Below are 22,207 nucleotides of genomic sequence, written 5' to 3'. Positions count from 1 at the left end.
TTGTCGAGCCTCCGCTAGTTTCTGACCAAGAGACAGTCCAGCACATAACCACATGTAAATGGTCAAATTGATATTTTTACACTTAAATGTTGTACGAATTAAACAAACAAGACATGGGGTATTAATTAGTGAGCTTTAAAGGCGCTAGTAGGCTGATTTTGTTACCCTTGGACAGAGCCAGTCTAACTGTTCCCCCTGTTTCCAGTGTGCTAAGCTAAGCTAACAGTCTCCAGGTGAATATTTACAGTACATTTACCGGGTAGTATCAGTCTTCTCAATGAAAAATGCGAATAAGTGTTTTTTTTTTCCATTTTCAATGTCAAACTATTCCTTTAAACAATAAACTAAGCCTTTCATTGGACATTATCGCAGGGAACAAAAGAGTAAGCAATATTAGAAATGCAGAGTTTCAAGAAGACACAGTGACATGTATAATTTCTTCCTCACTTTTCACTTCCAGCACTTGGCTTTTATAAGTTATTGTAGCAGTGCAATATCTTAGTAGCAGGTTTGTGTCAGCTGGTAAACATTGGTTTCTCCCTTGTCCTTCTTCCCCTGATCTAACAATGCTGTTGAGAGATATGTGGGTGGAGGTTAAACGGTGTACTATAACACCATATCACTACGTATTTACAAAGCCACACCCACTTTGTAGTGTTCCAATCAAATCAGAAAAATAAATTCATGGAATTGTTTTTCTCCATGCCATGTATTCCTTTTCACACTGAATAGGCCACACTACCATATTAATGTAACTTTAAACCATGTAATAATTCCTATTAGTTTCCAAAATAAACTCTACCTCCCCAGTCAGCACACTGACCCTGCCATCTCAAAGCCCTGAGCCTCCGACAGCAGGCCATGGCACCTCCCCCAAGAACTGCTTGCCAGCTCCTCCCAGACATGAATGATATATTTGGAGATCATTAAATGGTCCTAAATGAGACCCTGGCGTGAGAGCGAGCTCTGACCATCTGGCCCCATTGTGAGCGTCGGGGCTCTGTTCAAACTCGGCCAGCAGCATCAGCACCTCCGATTGGATGGATGCTGAGTGAGACTAGGAATTCCAGCCAATCAGAAACTCTTTTAATTAATTACCCAAACCCACCTCAATCTCTAAGTTTCTCTTTAAATTAAGCATCCTGTTACATACTGTGTATCGTTCTCTGCTCTTCTCATGTGGTTTATTTCTTTGCAATTTGCCCCATAACCGTGTAATGAAACGGATAAAAGTTTGGAATAAATCAAATCTAGTAGGTTGAGGCTCTAAGGATGGCAGTGCCACTCTGTCGGCCTGTCGGTCAGTCCACCACTTTGGTCCAGAGGGAAATATCTCAAAAAGATATTGGATGGATTGCCATCTAATTGTGTACAGACATTCATCTTTCCCAGAAGATGAATCCAAATGACTTTGGTAATCCCCTTTCTTTACCTCTAGCGCCACCAGTAGGTTGAAGTTCTTTGGATTATAGTCAAATGGCTCAAAGACTATTTGAAGGATTCTCATGAAATTGTGTACAGACAGTCCTGGTGCCCAGATGATGAATCCTAGTGACTTTGGTGACGCACTGACTCTCTCTTCTTGCGCCACCATGAGGTTCACATTTGTTGTTTTGAGTTAAATGTCTGAACAACTATTGGATGGATGAATTTGGTACAGATATGTATTTCCCCCTCAGGATGAATTCTAATATGTTTGTGAAACCTTTTAACTTTCCATCTAGCGCTATCATCGGGTCAACATTTGTCTAAATATCTGTTAAATGAATGACATTCCCAATAGCCTCTGCTGTACTTTGTGTTTATTGTCATTAGCCAATGTTAATATGCTAACAAACTTACAAAGTTACTACAGAACCTCTGTTTTTCCAAATCACTCAGGATTGTAAACAAGGCCTGACTTGTGCTCTGTAAGTATCCAGGAGCATTTCAACAACGGAAATGTCATGACCTTTCATAACCTTACTTCTAGTCAAATGACAGCATGTAAGCAGCCAAGAGATGAACATTTCTCTTGATTTTAGAGGTTTGTTTACTTGAGCTGTTTTTGCCTGTCTGCTGTTTCCAGGTCACAAGCTCAACAAGGACCTGAAGCGCTATCTGAGCCTGAGGTTTCAGAAGTCTTCCCCCGACCACGAGTTGCAGAAGACCATCCGAGCCAATCTGTATCGCCATGCTGTGCCTTGTAAGTGAAAAGTATTATTAATGATGATAATGTGATGGTGGAGGCTTAAACCCGGACATCTGGCTGAAGAATTTAACCAGTCTTTAGCATCATTCCCTCATCTTTACTCCAATGACCCACTTTCTTTTGGCTTCTTTCTCATTTGTTTCATCTCCTCTTAATCTAATTCCTGCCTTTCAGTCACACATCATTTATTCCGTTACACTTAATTTCCCTTTCATCATTTACAATCTTCTCCAGCTCTGAAAACAGAAACAGACATACAATTTCCAAACACCGTCACTGTAGTTTTGGATACATATTACTGTCCATTAAAGCCACGTGTGTATTGGCCGTGCCAGAGCACCATTTTTGCAGCTGTCTCGCATAACTGTGAAATATACAAAAAGTGTGGCTCAAGCCAAACACCCAGCCCCCTGCCAGACTCCACAGCTGGGCTGGGTTGAGTTACATCACAACCAGTTGGATCTGAGGTTTGGTGATACAGTCCAGCTCTACTTGGTTCATGTTTCTACTGTACTCATGTCATGTTTTGCTTGAGTTGAGATGACTAAAATAAAACAGCACAGTAGTGTGTGTGTGTGTGTGTGTGTGTGTGTGTGTGTGTGTGTGTGTGTGTGTGTGTGTGTGTGTGTGTGTGTGTGTGTGTGTGCATGCGTGCGTGCGTGCGTGTGTGTGTGCGTGCGTGCGTTCCCCCCTGAGGAATTGTCTTGATTATCACACACAGTATGCATGGACGTGATTTAATCAAAAAAGGGATCATGATTCCACTTACTCCTGTTATTATGGACTGGGGCTTGGCTGTGTGTTAATTTGCATTGCTGCCTGGCTTTTAGACTAGATTCATGTATTTTTTTCCCCTGCCTCTCTGCCCTATCCCTGGCTGTCCTTCTCTTGCGCTCTGCCATGTGACCAGTAAATCTGCCTCTCTGAGCCTCCCCCGGTGCCCTGCATGGGATTATGATGTTCTGATATATTGAAAATAGATTCCTGCCTGATTATGTGATAAACATGTTGGGCTCTCGGAAAGATCACAGGACGATGGAAAGGCCTATGTGCACTGAGGACAGACAGCATTAACATCATCATTTTTCAATTATCATTGTCTATTTTTGTTGTTTTATTCATGCTATGTGAATCACTTTGGGCTGCACGTTTGTATGAAAAGTGCTTTATAAATAAAGTTCAGTTCATTTGAACATAGACAAAATAAAAATGCTAAATAAATTGTAAGGCCGTCTGAAGGGTCACTAGATTAAAGGGGGTTACATTTTAATTCTTAATTTCACAGATTTGCTTTTTTTCCTATGAAATACTGGATACATTTACCTCCTATTACCTCTATATGTACAGACTAAACGTTACATGATGGATACTTTCACCTCTTTGGGTCTGAAAGATCTCAAAATAAGTAAAATAGCTGATACTTCCACTTCGTCAACACCTGTAAAAGTCTTTCACATGAGACCAATGAAGACGAAAAAGATCCCTGCACACAATCCATAACCATTTAGGCCATAACTTGTGATGAGGATTCACAAATAGATCTCAGAAGACAAAAATGTTGGGAACCACATAAGGAATGTTGATTTTGACATTACTGTCAGGAGATTTAGTGACCCTCTTTTGCTGCTAATATTTTGCTTCTGCACTTTTACAAAAATGTTGAATAGTACTTATTTATGTAATGGAGCATTTTTACAGTTGCTACTTTTCCTTAAACCTAAACATCTGGATGCATCTTCAACCACTGACGCTTTAAAGCTAACAAATGTAAACAAAGGTTAACACTAACTTTTTCCTCAATGCTATTTATGGTGAGTGGTACCAGACTGTAGGACAAGTGGGTGCATGACGAATGTTAGAAGAGTACAATGTATAGACAACTTGATATCCTACTGTATTCTCACACCTGAGGAGGTCACTACTGAGACTATGGTTTTGGAGAAATACTGTATATATGTATAAGCAATTAAGGAAGACAATCTGTTGTCAGATTAGATTAGATGTATTTATTGCCAGGACAGTACAGGTACATTGCGTATCTCTGCATATCTTTAAGAAAAAAGGGCAAAGAAAGGCAGTTAAAAGAGCAGCGTAAAAAAATACACACTATATCAAAAATATCAATGTTTGTGTGTGTGTGGCACTCAGGCCTAAGGCCGTTTGTTCGTACTGAAGACAAGTCTAATATAAACGAGTCACAGAAGTATAGTTACTCAGAAAACGTGACTCGAACAGGAGTTAATAGTGTTTGTTGGGGACTATTTTCAGACATGAATCTGGTGCTTTAGGGAGTATTTACAGCAACAGGATGGTGTATGTGGGATTGATTTAAAATAAACTACAGTGCCCACGTTCATGTTGATAAAGGAACATGTCGTCCTGTGAAACAGTGTGGCCCACTGATGTTTTTTGTTGTTGTTTCTAAACAATAGCCCATGACACAGAGGAATAAGACGTATCAGGATTTGGCTTTACAGACAAAAAAGTATGAATAATTCTTTGTTGGTCTTTTCATGGAATCCTTTGACAATTAGAAAAAAATGTTTTATGACCACACTTATTCTGTATGAGGATTAATATTCTCTTTTAAGTAATGATGCAAAATATGTGTGTGTGTGTGTTTTGACAGTGTATTAGTCTTATATATTTTTTAGTAATGACTAAAATAAAGGCAAAAATGGGCCATACAACACAATGCTTGTCAGCCTAACACTGGAATGTTTATACTGTTCACCCCTCCTTCTCTCTCTCTCTTTCTTTCTTCCTGTCCCTCCCTCTCCCCTTTTCTTGGTGACCTACTATCGCTGCCACCTCCTGTTTATTCTCTCTCTCTCACACACACACATGCAAATATTTTCTTGGCATGACAAGGCAGAATGACAAAAGCAGTCAAATAAAAGCCACACTTCTCGGCCCTCTGTTTCCTTTGTCTCGGTGTCCCTCATGTGTCCTCCTCCCCCTCTCCTGAGCACATGTGTTGCTCCCTCTTGCTTGACTCGAACAGGTGCCTTTCCCTCCACCACTGGTCGAGGTGTTGTTTTTCTCCTTGAGGCATGTGTGTGAATGTGTGTTTATAGGATCCCCCCACCCCCTCTCTCTGTCATCCCATCCTCCTCGCCTCTCCTTCATAGCCCCGCTGCTACAGATGGCCATTGTTATCATGAACGGCAAATGTCACAATTGATAGAGAAGTCGCTCTCTCGTGGGATTCATTTCCCTCTCACGTCTACAGCTGCTGCTTGGGGATGAGTGTTATCTCGACGTTATCCCAGCATTTGAGGCCCCCCCCCACCTGATCTCTCCCTCGCTCTGTCTCTCCCTCTCTGCACTCTGCTCTGTCGTCCTCCTCTCTTCACTTCAAATCCTCCAGTGAGTGTCAGCGTCCCTGTGGCTCGGCGGTGACTGCTGCCTTCCTCTGTCTCTCTCTGTCACACTCTAGCTGCTCCCACTGTCTCCTTGCCTCTGCTGCTCTCACCCTCCATCTCCTCCTCTCTCTCTCGCTCTCTCGCTCTCTCTCTCTCTCTCTCTCTCTCTCTCTCCCTCCCCTACTGTCCTTCACTCCCTCGCTTCCTTGTTTTCCACTCCACTGCCGATCTCGGGGAAATCATTGTTGGAGACAAATTTCTCAGTTTGCTGCTCACACAAAGAAAGGGATTACGGCTCGATTTGTTGGCTCCAGGCTCGCTCTGCATCCAGGCAAGTGGCAGCTCCTTATTCTCTTCTCGTTTTCTCCTTCTTCTTTTTCTCCACTCTCACTGCCATCCGCCATCCGATGCCTGTGATGTATGCATGGCAGAGAGTGTGTGTATGTGGTTTGATGCTGTGTATATAGGCTAAGGGAATCAGGAAAGGTGGGGGTAGGGGTGGGAATTATGTGAGTGAAAGAGGGGGGCAGGCCCACTCGGAGCAGGCACGTCCAACCCAGAGGGACAGATGGCCAGTAGCCCTGGTGCTTTTTCCTCTTTTTCTAATTCCCCCTGCAGGCTTTGTGTAAGGCCCACTAGTACACAGACCTTCTTTTCAAGCAAGAGATGGCTGCTCTCCTTAGCTTGAAGAGGGGGGGGGGGTGAAGAACGGACAGGGTATAGGGAAGGAGAGGAGGAGGAGGGGGTGGTTTATTGTAGAAGCAGAGCAGGCTTTTAAGAGGAGGTTAGGATAGAAGAGGAGAGGAGAAGAGACGAGAAGCTGTGAGGGGGGTCATCAGCCTCGAATGCATGGAGGTCAGGTCCAGATGCTGCTCAAACAAAAGGGCTTCTCTGGGGGAACGGCAGGGGGAAGCGTGGCACTCGCCATTGTGTGTGTCGCTGCATTGCAGGGTGCTGCTGGGGAGCCTCATGCTAATGATGGCCATTCATTCTTGTAACGGATGAGTGGGCCCCTGCTTCTGTTTGCCTGCTTTTCACATACGCACGGTTCATATTTTGTTCATGTGACCAAATATCTGCTGTGTAAACACACGATTCGCTCTGAAAAAGACGAGGGAAGGAGAAAAACGATGGCTTCCAAGCTCATTGAGGAAGCAGGGCAAATATGTGTTTTTGCACAGTAAGTGTGTGTGTGTGTTGTGTGTGTGTGTGTGTGTGTGTGTGTGTGTGTGTGTGTGTGTGTGTGTGTGTGTGTTGTGTGTGTGTGTGTGTGTTGTGTGTGTGGTGTGTGTGTGTGTGTGAGAAGCTATATGTTTAATGCATATGTTGGTTTTTTCATTGCCATATTTAGCATATTTTAAAGATACAGTCACATACTGGCATCATTTGGTACCATTAGAATAAATTGCATCCAGGCCAAAAGGACTGCAGATCTTCCTTCTTGTTTTAGTGTAATTGGCAAGTGGGTGGAAGGTGGCACTGGAGGCTGTGGTCTCTGACGTTGTTTTTGTTATTGACAATTTACTCCAGGATCATTTCAAAGGCCTCTTATAAGATGTTATCTAGGAGAAACCATGCCAACAACACAACCTCTTTTTCTGATTCTGCACCTGCAGTTTTAAACAATCCATACCTTGAGTCTAATTTTAAATCAACTGAATCTATCCTGTTGAGAAACCCCTGTGATTGTGAACCTAAAGTGTAGCTCACAATAATATTCTTATTTAAAATCCTCATTCATGTTTCCTCACCAAGCTCATGTTAGACAATCATCCTTTGTTCTTATGAATACAGATACAGATGTGTTGACAGGATCCCCCCCAGAGTCAATTTAAAGTGATCAGTCCCTGATTAATGAGCCATTATCGTGTCCCACAACTGCAGAAATGCTTTATTTAGTCCTCTCTGTACGACTGGGGGACTGCAGTCCTTGCCTGCTCTGACCAGAGTGATGCTTCAGCCAAACTGGGAGTCCACATGGCAGAAAAACAGAGCTTGGGATTGTTGATTAAAGCAGGTGTGAATTCTCTTCACTACTTACAGATACTTCAGACCCGCAGGCTAGTGTGTCCATTTCTCTGGTAGTGAAGTAAGATGATGATAACCCTGTCTTTGATGTCAAGAAAATTAACTGTACTAATTCACTGACTGAACAAAGATTCTCTGTTAAGATCTTTTCGTCTTTCACAAAACGAATCTGTGTGCGAATGTCTTGTGATGGTTTGGATGGGGATCTGCTGTAGCCCAGATACTATAGCTCCCAAGTATTTGCGAGTCTCGATGCCTCTAAGCAGTGAGTCTGTTAATGCCAGATTGATCTGAAATCAGATACGCTTTAACTTTCTTCACTGGACTGTGTGCTCACGTGGCTGCTACCAGTACCTTGTGTTTCGACCATATTTACTTACATTGTCTTTTTCCATAACAAACCTACCAATCGACTTCAGGATTGCAGGTTTTACACTACTTCTTATGCAGTTTTTTCTTGATACCACTGTCATGTCGGTCCGCTAAATATGAAGAAACAGCCTGCAGACAGTTAGCTTATCTTAAAGACTGGAAGCAAGGGAAAACTGCTAGCATGTCATATTGGTTTGCGCCTTGTAGAACCTACAGAAAATCATCAATTTTACTCTTTGGGTTTTGCACAGGTAAAGAAAACAAAAGAAAACAACATAACATGTTAATTGGTTAGCTTTAAAGGTGCTGGCAGGCAGACTTTTTACCTTCAGACTGAGCCATGCTAGCTGTTTTCCACTGCTTCTAGTCAATATGCTAAACTAGGCTAATCTGATGGCTGTAGCTTCAAATTTAATGATACAAGAGTGTCTATGTGTATTTCAAAAAAGGTCGAAAGGCAGCTTTAAACAAAAGAATTCTGCATTATTATTTTACTGTCTAGGTTGACTACTTGTCAAACAGTTAACAGTCAATATTCACATTTTACAAATATACCAATATGAGCTAAATCTGATAAAGCATTGCACCAGTAAATTCTGCATAAATGAAAGCAGCCCACAATATGTGGAGTCTTCCCTTGTTTGTGTAATTGTGCATAAGGATGTTCTGTTGCTACAATCAGAGTTCAGCTTTGTTAATCCAACACAAACATATCCAACCTTGTTCTTCAGCTACTCAGTGGTAAAGTCTCACTTCAAATACTAACCTAGCTAAGTAGCATAAATACTCAATACCCACACAATGTCAGACATATTGCTTATCAAAACTGTATTTAGGTTATTTCAAGGTATAAAAAACAATTAATATTAATATTTTTGTTGAGTTACTTCAGAACTTTCGGTAAAGCGGAAGTTTTAGCTGTGGTACAATGAGGACATGCAGGTAGGATTGGACCATGTGAATCCAAACAGAAAGCTGCAGTCCTCTTCCCTCAGGGCAGCTCCTGGGTTTTGTGGTCAGGTTGCCTGGGCAGCCGTCCATGTCCATGCAGGTACAGGCCTGCACTGCCAGGTGGAAGCTTTCCTCTTGGGCTCTTAATCTCCAAAAATCCTAATGAAGTGCTGTAATCCGGTCAAAGCATAGTAAACAAATTTAACCTGCAACTAACTCTGCACTCTCTCATGTAAAACCAAAAACCCTGGTCATCATATTTACATTTATATCTTACCAAGCTGGTAACAACAGGAGCATATTTTTGCATTATGCGATACAGTACCCTCCTCCCATCTTCTTCTACATCCTGAATCTTTACCCTCATCTTTGTCCTGCTGCCCTCTACGCCCTGCCTTCACCCCTGGAGAGGTTTTCTCAGTCACGAGACCTGCCTAAAGCTGGCTGCTTATCAGGAGGCACCATGTGTTAGGTAATGTCAATCGTCTGTATTTATGGCTAAAATAGAAGGAGAAGGGAAGACAGAAGAGAGGAAAAGAGAGAGAGGGAGAGCACGAGTAAGAGGGAGGGAGGAAGAGTGGGCGGGAGTATGAAGGGGGCTGCAGCCATTGGCCTCAGACAGGAACTGGAGTGTGAATAGCTCACAATGGCTTAGCCTCTAAGCTGGGCTGGACCTCTAATTTGCTCTGCTTGTGGAGCTTTGAAGAAAAACGGCAGCTGCCTACTATCTGCCTGCCTGAATGAGCTCGCAAGCTGGGAACTAGCACTCGCTCACAGACAACTGGATGATCCATGGACGGTGTGGTTGGAGGAGGGAGAGCAGAATTCAGCCTGCTTGGATTTATCTTTTTAAATATTTCTGTGGAATAACGAGCGAAGAGGAGAGGAAAGCAGCGGTGGCGGTGTAGAGGTAAATCTGTGACATTTACTTCTCAACCTCGGAATGATGCCCTGGCTTCCAGGATTAGATTGGAGGAGATGTGGGTGGGGAGAATAAACAGATCCACAGAGGCAGAAATACAGAGGCAGGTGGATTTCTTTTGAGAGAGACCAGTGCTGATGCAGATTTTTGGTGTGGTATCGATGAACTAATGAGTTGTGTGTTGTGTGTTGTGTCTGTGATGATGACTGATCTGTGTGTGTGTGTGTGTGTTTGCATGTTTCTCTGCCACTTCTTTCTATCTTCCCCTCATTCTTACCTCCCTGAGTCACCCCTCCTTGTGCACTAGCTCTCTCCGCTCTGTCCCCCGTTTTTTTATCGCAGTTTTCTCCAATAAACAGTGGTTTCTTATATGTGAAAAAAACAAAACCCGCCGTCTTTTGTGCAATTTTTTTACAAGATTTCCAGCTAATGACGCTTCACATTGTATGTTCTTGCCCACTATTCATTTTCAGCCCCCCCACCCCTCCTCCCTCATTCTTCTCCCCCATATTGTAAGCGGAGAGATGGGGAGGGAGCAGGGGGAACAGCAGGAGAATAGCGGCTGGGACTCAGCTGTGAGGAGTGTTGTGGCGCGAGCTGAAAGAATGGCCTGTTGTGTTGGGCAGCAGCAGTATTGTGTGTGTCTCTCTCTCTCTCCCTCTGTCCTCTGTCCTCTGTCCTAATGGGTAACTGCATCATCCCTTTATTCAAACAATCACAGCGAGGATCCCGCAGTTCTTATAAAGAAAAAGAAAATAGACACTTTGATAAAGAAAGTAAGCCTTTCAATTCATTTAGGGCTGGGTGTTGTTTTAATGTTTTGATACCAAAGATAGCTAAACAGGATTTGTTAAGACTTTACTTTGAGAAATATAAGCATAATTTCTACTAAAAAGCTGAAACAATTAGTTGATTAATCGATCAAAATAAATCTATTTTGATAAACGGTTAATCGTTATTTTTTGCAAAACCCTCCAAATGTTACCTAGTTCAAGCTCTTCAGATGTCATGATCTGCACCTTTTTTGTCTTCTATGACTGTAAACTGAATAGTTTTGGAAACTGGACTGTTGGTCAGACAAATTAAAACATTTGAAGACATAATCTTTCACTATTTTCTGAAATTGTTTAGACAAAATGATTATTAGTTGTTTGACAACATAATCCGCATAATTAGTTGTAGCCTTAAACAAATAAACCAATGATCTTAAACAGTCAATGTTGCATAAATCCAGTCACAAGAGAATTTAGCCTAAACAAAAATAGTGTAAAGATAGCAACGTCGATAATGACATACATAAATGTGACCCGTTTTTTTGCAACACTGCAGAAAAACTTGTTCTCTTTAAAAGTGACTTGGGCTGTTTGAGGGCCTCCGCTACATTGATTCTCTCTCTGTTCCCCTTCATAAATCATTATTGGCCAGCAATCCCTTTATTGGGGGATGGAAGCGCTGATTGAACACAGCCCCAACACTCAGGACGTAATACTTACCTTGGTCTCCGGGTCAGCTGATCAGGACTGAGGAAACAGGTCCAGTACCTCAGCAGCTACAGACTTCTAAAGCCTTAAAGCATGAAGATGAAGTAACACATGTTTTTATCAAAATAACCCATGTTCAGACAAAATATTTTGTAATATTCAGTTCAGTCATATTAGCATCACTAAAAAGATTTGTCCCGCAGACACCATAATGAATGCAAATGGACATCTATCCATAGTTTGTGGTTGAGACACTTCCATCATCTGACCAGTGTATTAAGGGACTACTTGTGTAGATGAGGCCTTAAAGTGCTGCCTCAATCAATGCTGCTCGAGTAATTGGCTTACAGGCCCAAGAGAGTTTCCTGCTAACTCTCTATGTGACTGTTGGCTTTCTCTGCCCCTCCCCTGCTCTGTCTGCTCTGAGATATACACATCATTTTCTTCTCACGTCATCTCTCAGCCTCTGTTTTCATAACACACACAAATCAACACCAAGTGTGTGTTTATCCTGGAAACACACCTCAATTTACGCTGTAGCTACGGCTTCTCGTGTTGTGGACGGGTTATTTACAAGCATTGGTGGTAAGATTTAGTTTTTGAAGAATCTATTGTTTGATTTAACGTCATATTTGTACCTTAATTTAAAAATAATCCATTTACAGTTTTTTATTACTTGCTTAGAAAATACTATAGCATTGTTTGGAATTAAGTTTTGATAAAACACACATTTCCCGGCACAGTTTACAGTCCCACCATCGAGCTAATCTCACTCTCAGGTCAGTTGCTTGTTCTGTTGCCCCCCCCCCCCCATCAAGCTCACACTTGTAACCAGCGGGGGTTAAAAACAGCAGATGTTTGGCTGAAACGGTGTGTGTCTAAGTGTGTGTTTGTCTGTGTTAGACAATGAGTGGAAGCTCCCCAGACCATCAACAGCAGGAAGGTGATATTGAGGGTATCAGATGTCAAAGGGCCGTCAGCCCCACTGTCTTTTGTTAGTACACAGGAGGGCGGTTTTTTTCACCTGGATTTGTGTTTATGTGTGTGGACGGTTAGTTATCTGATGATATTTTACACACAAAATTAGCTTCCATGGTCTTTTATTGTGGATATAATCATAAGCGGTTTGTGTGTCTGATGACGACCTGCGGAGGAGTAAAGATCTGAGGAGTCAAACAGCAGCAGCATGTGGATACAGAGGTGTTCAGTTATCTTGGCCACAGGTAACAGTGAACCAAAGTGACCCAGGGGTCAGAACAGGACATCGTGCGAGTACTGCAGAGGATGTGGAGATATATCACCTTCAGTCTAACATCCTGCTCTTCAGTTGTGTGTTTGTTTGCACAATACAAGATGGACATATAAAAAGTCAAAAAGGAGAAAATGTTCAAACAACATTTAAGTTTCAGATTCTGAAGCATGCTCTAATATTGCACACAATAGAAATCCAGTGCTATCAACTGACTTTTATGTAAATAGAAAATGTGAAAAGTGTCAGCTGACACAATAATGTGAAACACAGTCTGCAGATATTCAAATGTCTGATTTAAGGTTTCTTTTTAGGCTATAAATAAAGATTGAGGTTATTGTAAGTCTGTGCAGAGTAAGTGAATATAGGAATGTGTTGTTGCTGCTTCAGCTAACTAAGGACCAAATTCAGTACATAGACAAGATACACCGTTAACATGTACTTGTTTTCACCTGATAATCAATATCAATTGTGTTCAATAGATATATACATAACAAGACTGAGAGTCTACAGCCATGCTAGCAGCTCTCTGCTCAGGCATGCTAACATAAAGGCTAAAATACTGATGTTAAGCAGATTTATGTTTATGATCTTAGTTTAGTGTGTTAGAATGCTAACATTTAGAAAATGACCAAATCCTTCAGCCTTCCCACTCATGTGCAGAAAAATCATGTTACATGTGGATATCCCGGGCAGGCTTGGGCCACTTTCAGATGATACAAACATTCACTCGGCTACATGAATGAAATATTTAGTCAGCCTCTACAGATAACAGCTTCCCTCTCAGGATGAACTCACATGACTTGCGTCAGCCCACCAGAAGAAGGACTGCAGTGCAACTTTGTTTCATGCAAAATTTTGATTTTACAGTGTACAGTATAAGACAATGTTTGCTACATAAACGTCTATTTGTGTTTGACCTTTATGCAAACACTCAGTGTAGTAGCATTTGAGTGGATCTATTTTAGCTCTGTATTTGTGATGACAAAATGCCAGATATATGAGGAAGAATATGATTATTTGGCTGCTAACCCTGCGGATTGTAAAAGATTCAGTAGCCAGATGGCCTCAGAATCTGCTTTTCTCTGGAGCTAGATAAAATGGCCTCTAAATGTTTGCCACTAATTCTAGCTCATTAACTGCACAGGAGAAGAAGCATTCAAAAACATTTCAGAAAATGCACCTATAGATCCAGACCATTTGAATAGTTTCTATTCACTGTACATGTTTTAATGAAGTTGGAAGTGAAATGTTACTCAAATGTGAAAGAACCAAAAACATATTGTGTCCCTATAGCATAATGTAAAACATCATCTCATGACACAAAACTGGTCTTTTCCATAGAAGAAAAACACTGTGTTTTTTATGTAACCAAGAGAGAACGTGGACAATTCAGTCGTTGTCTCTGTCATGACGTGAGTGTCAGGACATTGTTGCCATCTTGTAGTTAGAGAAGGCCAGCCAGTAGTAAAGACATCTTAGTCCGTGGTACCACGCTGAGAGATGTTCTTGCTATGCTGCACTTGAAGTTGTTCTCTTCGGGGATGTTCTTCTCATACAACTCTATAGTATTCTCAGAGACGAATACATTTATGTTATGTGGATGGATAGTCACCCTTTGTTTGTTTTTTTGTCTACATTGCAGATTAAAATAGCCAGGTTATATGAAAATGACCATTGTGATTCAAATACATAGAGTGCTTACTGTGAGGTGATAACATTTCTCCAAGGTCTGTAATTAATGACTTAGGATAGCTCGGATGCTCCTGCAGTTTGTGATGTGGCAGCAGTGAGTGAGTGGCCCAGTATTAGGATGTGGGTCATAGCAGCAACTCAAACAGGCCACTTCAGGGACACATGTCCCATGCTCCGGAGCTTTTTATGAACTGCCAGTGAGGACAAAAACTGGCTTCCACAACCTGCTATTTATAGTCCACACTCTGAATACACTGTATATGTGTTTACACACTTCTTCTTTCCTTTATCTGTGTCTCTCTATCTTGTGTGTCCGTGTGGTAATGTCAGTGTGGACGCACACAACTGCACATATGTGTGTGTGTTTACTTTAAATGTAATGCCATATACATACTGCAGTTAATGTAGAGCAGAGTACAGTGGGGGGTGAAAAGTAAGCAGACATGCAACACTATACTTAGGTTTGTACTCTAAGATTTGGCTCTTTATGCCCCTCCACTTTTTATTCAGGGGGGCATAATAACATGCCTGACTGTACAATAATCCTATACAGTGTAAATTAAAACAATTCCATCATTAATTAAGATCTCTCTCTCTCTCTCTCTCTCTCTCTCTCTCTCTCTCTCTCTCTCTCTCTCTCTCTCTCTCTCTCTCTTCATCTCTCTCTCTCTCTCTCTCTCTCTCTCTCTCTCTCTCTCTCTCTCTCTCTCTCTCTCTTCATCTCTCTCTTCATCTCTCTCTCTCTCTCAATATGGTGTCCACTTCCTGAATGTTGTAGTAATTAACAACAAATTGCTATTTTTAATTATGTATTAATCTCTGAATTATTTATGTGATTATTCTGCTCATTGTTTAGTCTATAAAGTGTCAGAAATAGTGACAAATGGCAATTACAATTCACCAGAGCCTAAATGAACATCTTCAATGTGCTTGTTTTGTTTTATCAACCGTCTAAAACCCAAATATACTCAGTTAATGGTATAAAACATATTAGAGCTGCAATGATTAGTCGATCAATCAGAAAATCCCAAAGACCACCAGATGTGAGAAGATGCTCGGTGTTGTAAGGCCCCAGGGTTGCATGATGGTGGAGAACCCTCCAATTACTTATGGCCGCACAAAGGGTGACATTGCCACCACGCTGGCCAGGGACTTCCACAATGGCTGTTGGCCAATTATGTTCCTGCCTCTCCTTCCCCTCTTCGTCAGATTGAACCCAGCTTCATCTAAATGTATGAATGAAAACATTTATTCATAGGCCCTTTACATAGAATCAAATTCAAACAATCTCTAACTGTTTTCTTCTCTGAATGCCCTTATGATGGTGGCCACAGAGAACCCACTCAAATGTGGTTGCACTCTTTGTCCTGCTTCCCTCATTGTCAAGCCATGAACAAGAACATGTCTGTGACCGTCGCCCGGATTGCATCTGAAATTATGGTTCTGGTTCTTCCTCGACCTTGATATCTTCCTCTTTGGCCCATCACCTCTTACTTGTACTCTTCCTCCTCTGCCTCTCAACATGTTTTCATCCATTGTCGGTATTCACATGTGCACTCTGAACTTGCTTATATAGTGTGTTAAATCGGTTGATAGAAACAAGTGTGTACAGTTTTGAGTCGTTGTGTTGAAACGATGACAACTGTGTTGTAGTTGTGTTCAACTTTTGCTGCCTGTGTTTTGCATTTTGCAACACATTTGCATCACAGTGGGAATTGTGTTTAGAGTTTTGCAAATAGTGTCTAACTACTTGAACTTGTTTAGGGTTTTGCTAAAAGAGTGGTTGATTCGACAAATGGGTTTAGGCAACTGATGATTTGGTTCAGAGAATGGGGTTTAGTGTTTTAGCAATTGTAAAAAACTGTAATCATTTAAGTCAATTATCAGGAACAATGCGAGGAAGTGTTGCTTTTTCTCTTATATGATTGTTAATAATCTTTAGCTTCAGCCCTAAAACAGATAAAAGGTTGATTAATTTTGTCTCCATCAACTAATCAGTTAATCTACACTAGTATGTTTTGCATTGTACAAAGTGTGCGATACGTATACCGGTGCAGTGACATCGACATAGAGACATTGTTGATGACGTGACAGAAGCGAGGATACGCTTGCCTGGACACCTTTATCCCTTTAGCAGTGCTTGGATCAATACCTCTCTCGCACAACCAGCTCCATCCTTGTGAGAAAGGGAGCGAGATGCTACTCACTCAATAACACGATGCCCAGACAATATGGGAGTGGAGATGTGAGGAGAAGCAGCGAAGGGAGTGTGACGCACAACAAGAGCCTTAGGTGCAGTATGTGTTTGTTTTTGGCTTGGTTGTTAGTTAGACAGTGAGAGGTGAGAATGAGGGAGAATGTGCGAGCTGTTGTGTTGTGCGAGGGATTGCACGTGCCCATTAGGTGATTGTTTTTTCCTGTTGTGTGTCATGTGTCTGCACCGCCCTCGTCCTCTTCCGCCTACTCCATCTTTCACCTTTCTGCCGTACCACCAATTGGCAGATGCCCACTGTGATAACAGCTCTGTACCTCATCTCTTCTTCTCCCTGTGGGGACGGACACAACCTGCTGATTGACGTTGTTGTGAAGAGAGAGATAGACACTCATTGGATGTTGTGTGTTTGGTTTCTAAACTCTCCAAAGTAGCAGGGACACCTCAACCCAGGAAGACAGAAATGGAGCACTTCCTTGCAGTGAGAAATGAAGATAAAAGAAGAGGAGGAACTAATTGTGAGGGAGAGAGCTTGTATAGCAGGAAAAATAAGGAGGAATAAAGAGAGTGACAGCTCATTTTTATTTTTTATTTTGAAAGCCATATTATGGATACAGTCCAGCTGACTGACTTGCATCATTGCCTGCAACAACAGCCTTATACAGCCAGAGAGATTAAAAGGATTGTAACCTTGGTATAAACAACGCAGCTAAATCTCTGATGGTAGACACATTTCTATGGTGTTACAGTATATACTGTATATCAGTCTATATATACACTGTATTATTGCACTATGACAGCCAATAGCTGCATAAATGTTTGACAACACCATGGCTGACTTTGTTGTAAAGGGACAGGGGGTTGTAATTTGGTTACACAAAGTATTCGTGAGCAACTACAGAACACATTACATCACGTGACTCTTAATCTACTACGGGTAGGTTTATTTGTGTCAAATCTTCCTTGTTGAATTGCAGTAGTACTGTTATCTCTCTGTAGTATTCCATAGTGTTTAGCCACGCTGGCAGCATGGTGCTTGGGATGGAGATGTTGATCTGTCTCTCGCTCCACCACTTTGGTCCAGACTGAAATCTCTTAACAACTATCAGATGGATTGCCATGACATTTTGTGCAGACATTAATTTTCCCCTAAGGATGCATTTCAGTGAGTGTCCAATACTTTGGTTTATGTCTACATGCTTGCAAAACTAATGGCATTCCCATTAGCCCCAGCTGTTCTTTACTTTACTTTATTGAGGATCCCCATAACGTATTATCACAGTAACAGCTATTCTTCCTTTGGTTCCACATGAAAGACATGCCAAGAAATTAAAACATCACATTCTTGACTATCCACAATATCTACAAAACAAAATGAAATAAGAGAAAGTAAATAGATCACATTTATAATGTCACCTCAACAGTACATGATTAAATCAAATAATAAACATATAGGCATATTAAAGTGTATATATAACTGCAAAAATACTACTACTACAGCTAAACATCATCTAAGTTAGCACCACACATATAATCAACCTTCACATACAGAGTATCATGTGTCTTTTTTAAACTGATCCTCCTGGAAATGTGAGTTAAATGTAGTGGTAGTTTATTCCAGTATGACACAGGCCTATACATTACAGTTTTCTCTAAAGCATAGGTCTTCAACAGACCTGACCTCCAGGGGGTCCACGGATGTATTGCAGGGGCGTCGTGAAAGTGTTTGTAGATATAGCAAAAAAAGAAAAATATATCATTTAAATATTTTTCTTTTCTTTTCTTGTACATTCACATCCTCGCCACTGGCATGCATCCCTTCCACACTGTTCCTCATTGAGCAGTGAAAACGTTTTGAGTGAGCTGGAACATATTGAGCTCTTGTTTTGGAACACTAGACCATATTGTTGGACAGTAATTGAGGTGGGATAACACTAAAGATTGTATTACGTGTTTAATTGTAAGTATGTTAGCAAGCCAACAAGCTAAATTAAGATGCCTAACGTGGCAAACATACCTGCTAAACATCAGCATGTATGTTTTTTGCACACATGCGTGGCTCTTAGTCTTTATAATGTTTTTGAAGAAGGGTTTTGGGTTGTGCACATGTTGGAAGCTGTTGCCTACAAGTTGAATTCACACATCCTGCTGCTCCTGAGGCGTATTATTTTGAAGCTCAACACCTTGGGAGCAGCACAAAGTGTCTGAACTATTCTGTTCTCAAAGTCTGTAGTCTTTGTTTAACCGCTGTCATGTTGAGATTTGGATTTGAATGTTTTTAGTTGTCTACTTGTTTTAAAGCCAAAATAACCTTGAATAAGTAATTGTGAAGAGTCGGGTTAAATTACTCCAATAGGGTTATGTTCTCTGTTAGAATACAATTGATGAATTTCCTCTTTTGTTCCTCTTTTGTTTGTATTAACTCCTGGAGTTGCCTCCTCAATGTTTAAACTGGTACTTAAATAACAGGTTTTTACCAAATTCAGTTCTGGTGTTAACATTTGGAGGATTTAAGACGAATACTTTGACCAGCGGTGAACACTCTCAAGATTAGTATGTTTGTGTTGCTGAGGAAGACTCTATCTGTAACAAGCTGTCGCAAAACAATCTGAGCCTATCACATAATACTTCCTCTCTGTGTATTGTTTGTTGAGTTATTTATGCATGACACACACAGTACATCGGATATGGTTTGAAAACATACAGAATCAATACCTTGTAACACCACTGTAAATACTTAGAAAAGACACACACACACACACACACACACACACACACACCCACACACACACACACACACACACACACACACAGAGGCAAGCTTGCACCATTTCTTGCAGCCACTGAAAATTGCTCATAGTGCTAAACAGTACATTTAAGCCAGTGTTAGTGCCGAATTAAAATTGCATCAGTAAAACCGATGAGAGATGTGTCTCTTAGTGCTTTTTTAAAAAAGAATATTTGATGCCTGAAGAAGTAGGCCCCGGCCTGTCACATTTGATTTTCTGAAGGCAAAACAAAGTACACAGCAGAACACAGAGATCTTAATTTCACCACAGTTCAAATAAATACGAGTCAAAACATCTTTCAGTTGTGATTCATTTATATAATCATTTTTTAGAATTGTATGGTGTTTAATGTTTTAATGTGTCTGAAATACGATACAAGAAATACAAGGAGTGGAAACGAATAATGTAATCCAATGCAATAGCCATGCAATAAATGAAGTTTATAATGTTTAGTTGTTTAGAAGTGACAGAGATGTTGCGTCAGCTCTTTGGTTATTTTTATACGGTGTGTTTGTGTTGTTGTTGTGTTGAATTGCATGCATTTTCCAAGTTGTTGTGCCCACCCTCTGTGCCTAGCCTTCCCTGTACAGCAAAGTTTGGACCAAAAATGAACTTTGCATTTTGTATGCTCTCTGGATGAATAAGCGTCCAACTTGTCTCTGAACAAAGATTGCTCTCTGCTTGGTTTGGTGGTATTTCAAAACTGAAGACGTTTGTGCTTGTGTTTAATTTTTCCATTCATGCATGCACTAGCTGGTTTCTCGCAGTGAAAGAATGGAGCACATTGATGAGTGGAAGTTAGTTCATCAGAGCTGAGCGCTGAGTATGGCCCAGTCATTGTTTCTGTGGCCAGATTATATGCATTATATGCACAGTAGCAAGGAGACGAGCCTGACCTCACTGTTGCTGTCGTACACCAAGAGCATTCTGTGAGTTCTGAAGACAAGCTGCCGGGTATTCAACAGGAATTCTCCAGAGTTTATGGAGGAAAATAGCCTCTTTAGACTTTGTTCCTTTAGCAATGATACATTTATTTAAATAGGCTTTAGCAGCAGTACCTTTTATTACACAGTATATCCGAAGAGATACAGGAAAGGGGAAAAGAGAGTGGATAACATGCAGCAAAGAGCTGCGGCTCGGACTCAACCTTTGTACATGAAAAGAATATTTTAGCATTTTGATGTATGCTTATCATCGCTCAGTTATAGAAGAATGTCTCTGCAATGGGGGTGAGCCATCTATCATTACATAATCTATACCATAACACAATATAGATTTGTCTGCTATCAGAAATGGTTTATGCCATGGTAACTATCCCTTTAATACATGTGGGTGTATCAGGCCATTGTGGAGACTGTTGCAATCAATTAGTAACAGATTAGTAACAGATTAGTAACAGATTTATCAATTAGTTGTTTGCTCTCTGAAAAATCTGAAATTTCTGTTTTGTTTTTTCCTCTCAGAAGAAGAGATGCTGCTCTTGTTTGGGATTAGGTTTAAAACATTCAGGGGTCTACAGAAGAATCCTGTGTTTCTGGTTAGATTAGTGTAGATCCTTCTTTACTACAATAATATATTTTATTTTAACATCAGTGTATTATAATTTCTGGATTTGAGAAACCGTATCATTATTTTCCTGTATGTGACAATTGTCTAAAGCTGGTGTCCCCACTTCATCTTCTCTTGTTTAAGTTCACTGTAGTTAATCATTTCCCAGTAACAATGTGAGATTCTGTTAGTGGTTCCAGCTGCTTCGGCACATACAGTATTGTATCCTTGGGCATCCATGGCTGTGACAATATAAAATACTTCTCAATGTGGCGACAGATCAATGATTGCTACCACGCAAGATGTCCTACTGTGCCGAAAATATTGCAGAAATTGTCAAATGGTTGCAGAGTTGTTCCCTGATGATGATAATAATAATAATAAACTCTGTACATTTGATGCAGTATCACTCAAGTCATCATGAGGGATAACAAATGTAAAAAGGAACATTCAGAGAAATTGTTTTATGCCAAACATATAATGACGTAACATAACAGAGGTGTTCAGCCTTCAATATTCTGTAATATAGGCACACCAGAATTAGTCATCCTATCAGAGCCCTCCACTGTGGGGAATAGCCTGGAATAACAGCTCCATTCCCTGCTCAGCAGACAGCGTCATCATAGCACACTGAGCCTCAGAAACATCTCCCACCATGGGACCACCTCGTCCTATGACTCAAACTCCCAGACAACTTCATTTTCATCTCATCCTGATCCACTGAGGCGAATACCAAGCAGCACTTTGCTTGTGTGCTGCTGCTGTAAACTGTCAGTTAGATGATGAATCATGTTGTTTCTCCTTTGTTTTGTTGCCCACATTCTGAGCACTACGTCTTGTCAACTAAATTGCCTCATCCTGTATCAATTCATCTTCAGAATTATTTTTTGAAATGGCAGGAACATAAGCCTTTGCAGTGCAGTGCAGTGCAGTGCAGGTGTAGGACTGAGCAGTGCGCAGTAAAGACTTGCTTATTATCAGGTGTTTGTGGGCTGGATGTACCCTGAGGGATGCAGAGTGAGCTCGCTGCATATTGGAGAGGCTCAGGTAAACACTCGAACAAGAAAGAGTCTTGTGTTAAACATGAGTTTTCCCACTCGTCTAGAATAGAACACAGTGATGATGTTAAAGTGGTTGAAGAACGATAAACTGTAATGTATCCTTTCAAGTGTTAACATTTTTAGCCATGTTCGAGGCACATACTTAAGGATGGTAATGTAGATCCACCACCAGACTGAAATATCTCAACAACTGTTGTATGGAGATGTTATTTTGAACAAATCATTGTTCATGTCCCAGAGGATGAATCGTAATGTCTTTGGTGATGCCCTGACTTTTCTTTAAGACACTTTTGGCTTTTACAGACCTTTTACAGAGGATGCATTCTAATAACTTTAGTGATCC

General features: G+C 41.0%; 1 protein-coding gene across 1 annotated transcript in view; it reads left to right on the top strand.

Moving 5' to 3' along the window:
* The window catches only part of LOC115010483 (membrane-associated guanylate kinase, WW and PDZ domain-containing protein 1-like), an 86,094-nt gene that overhangs the window by 24,259 nt on the left and 39,628 nt on the right, over positions 1-22,207 (top strand). The window contains 1 exon segment of the mRNA XM_029435053.1: positions 2,069-2,185. Within this exon segment, the coding sequence (XP_029290913.1) occupies positions 2,069-2,185 (117 nt within the window).

Source organism: Cottoperca gobio, chromosome 7 (assembly GCF_900634415.1).
Source record: "Cottoperca gobio chromosome 7, fCotGob3.1, whole genome shotgun sequence".
NCBI classification, from domain to species: domain Eukaryota; kingdom Metazoa; phylum Chordata; class Actinopteri; order Perciformes; family Bovichtidae; genus Cottoperca; species Cottoperca gobio.
Note: the sequence above shows the minus strand (reverse complement) of the source record. Positions and strands in the feature narration are given on the sequence as shown.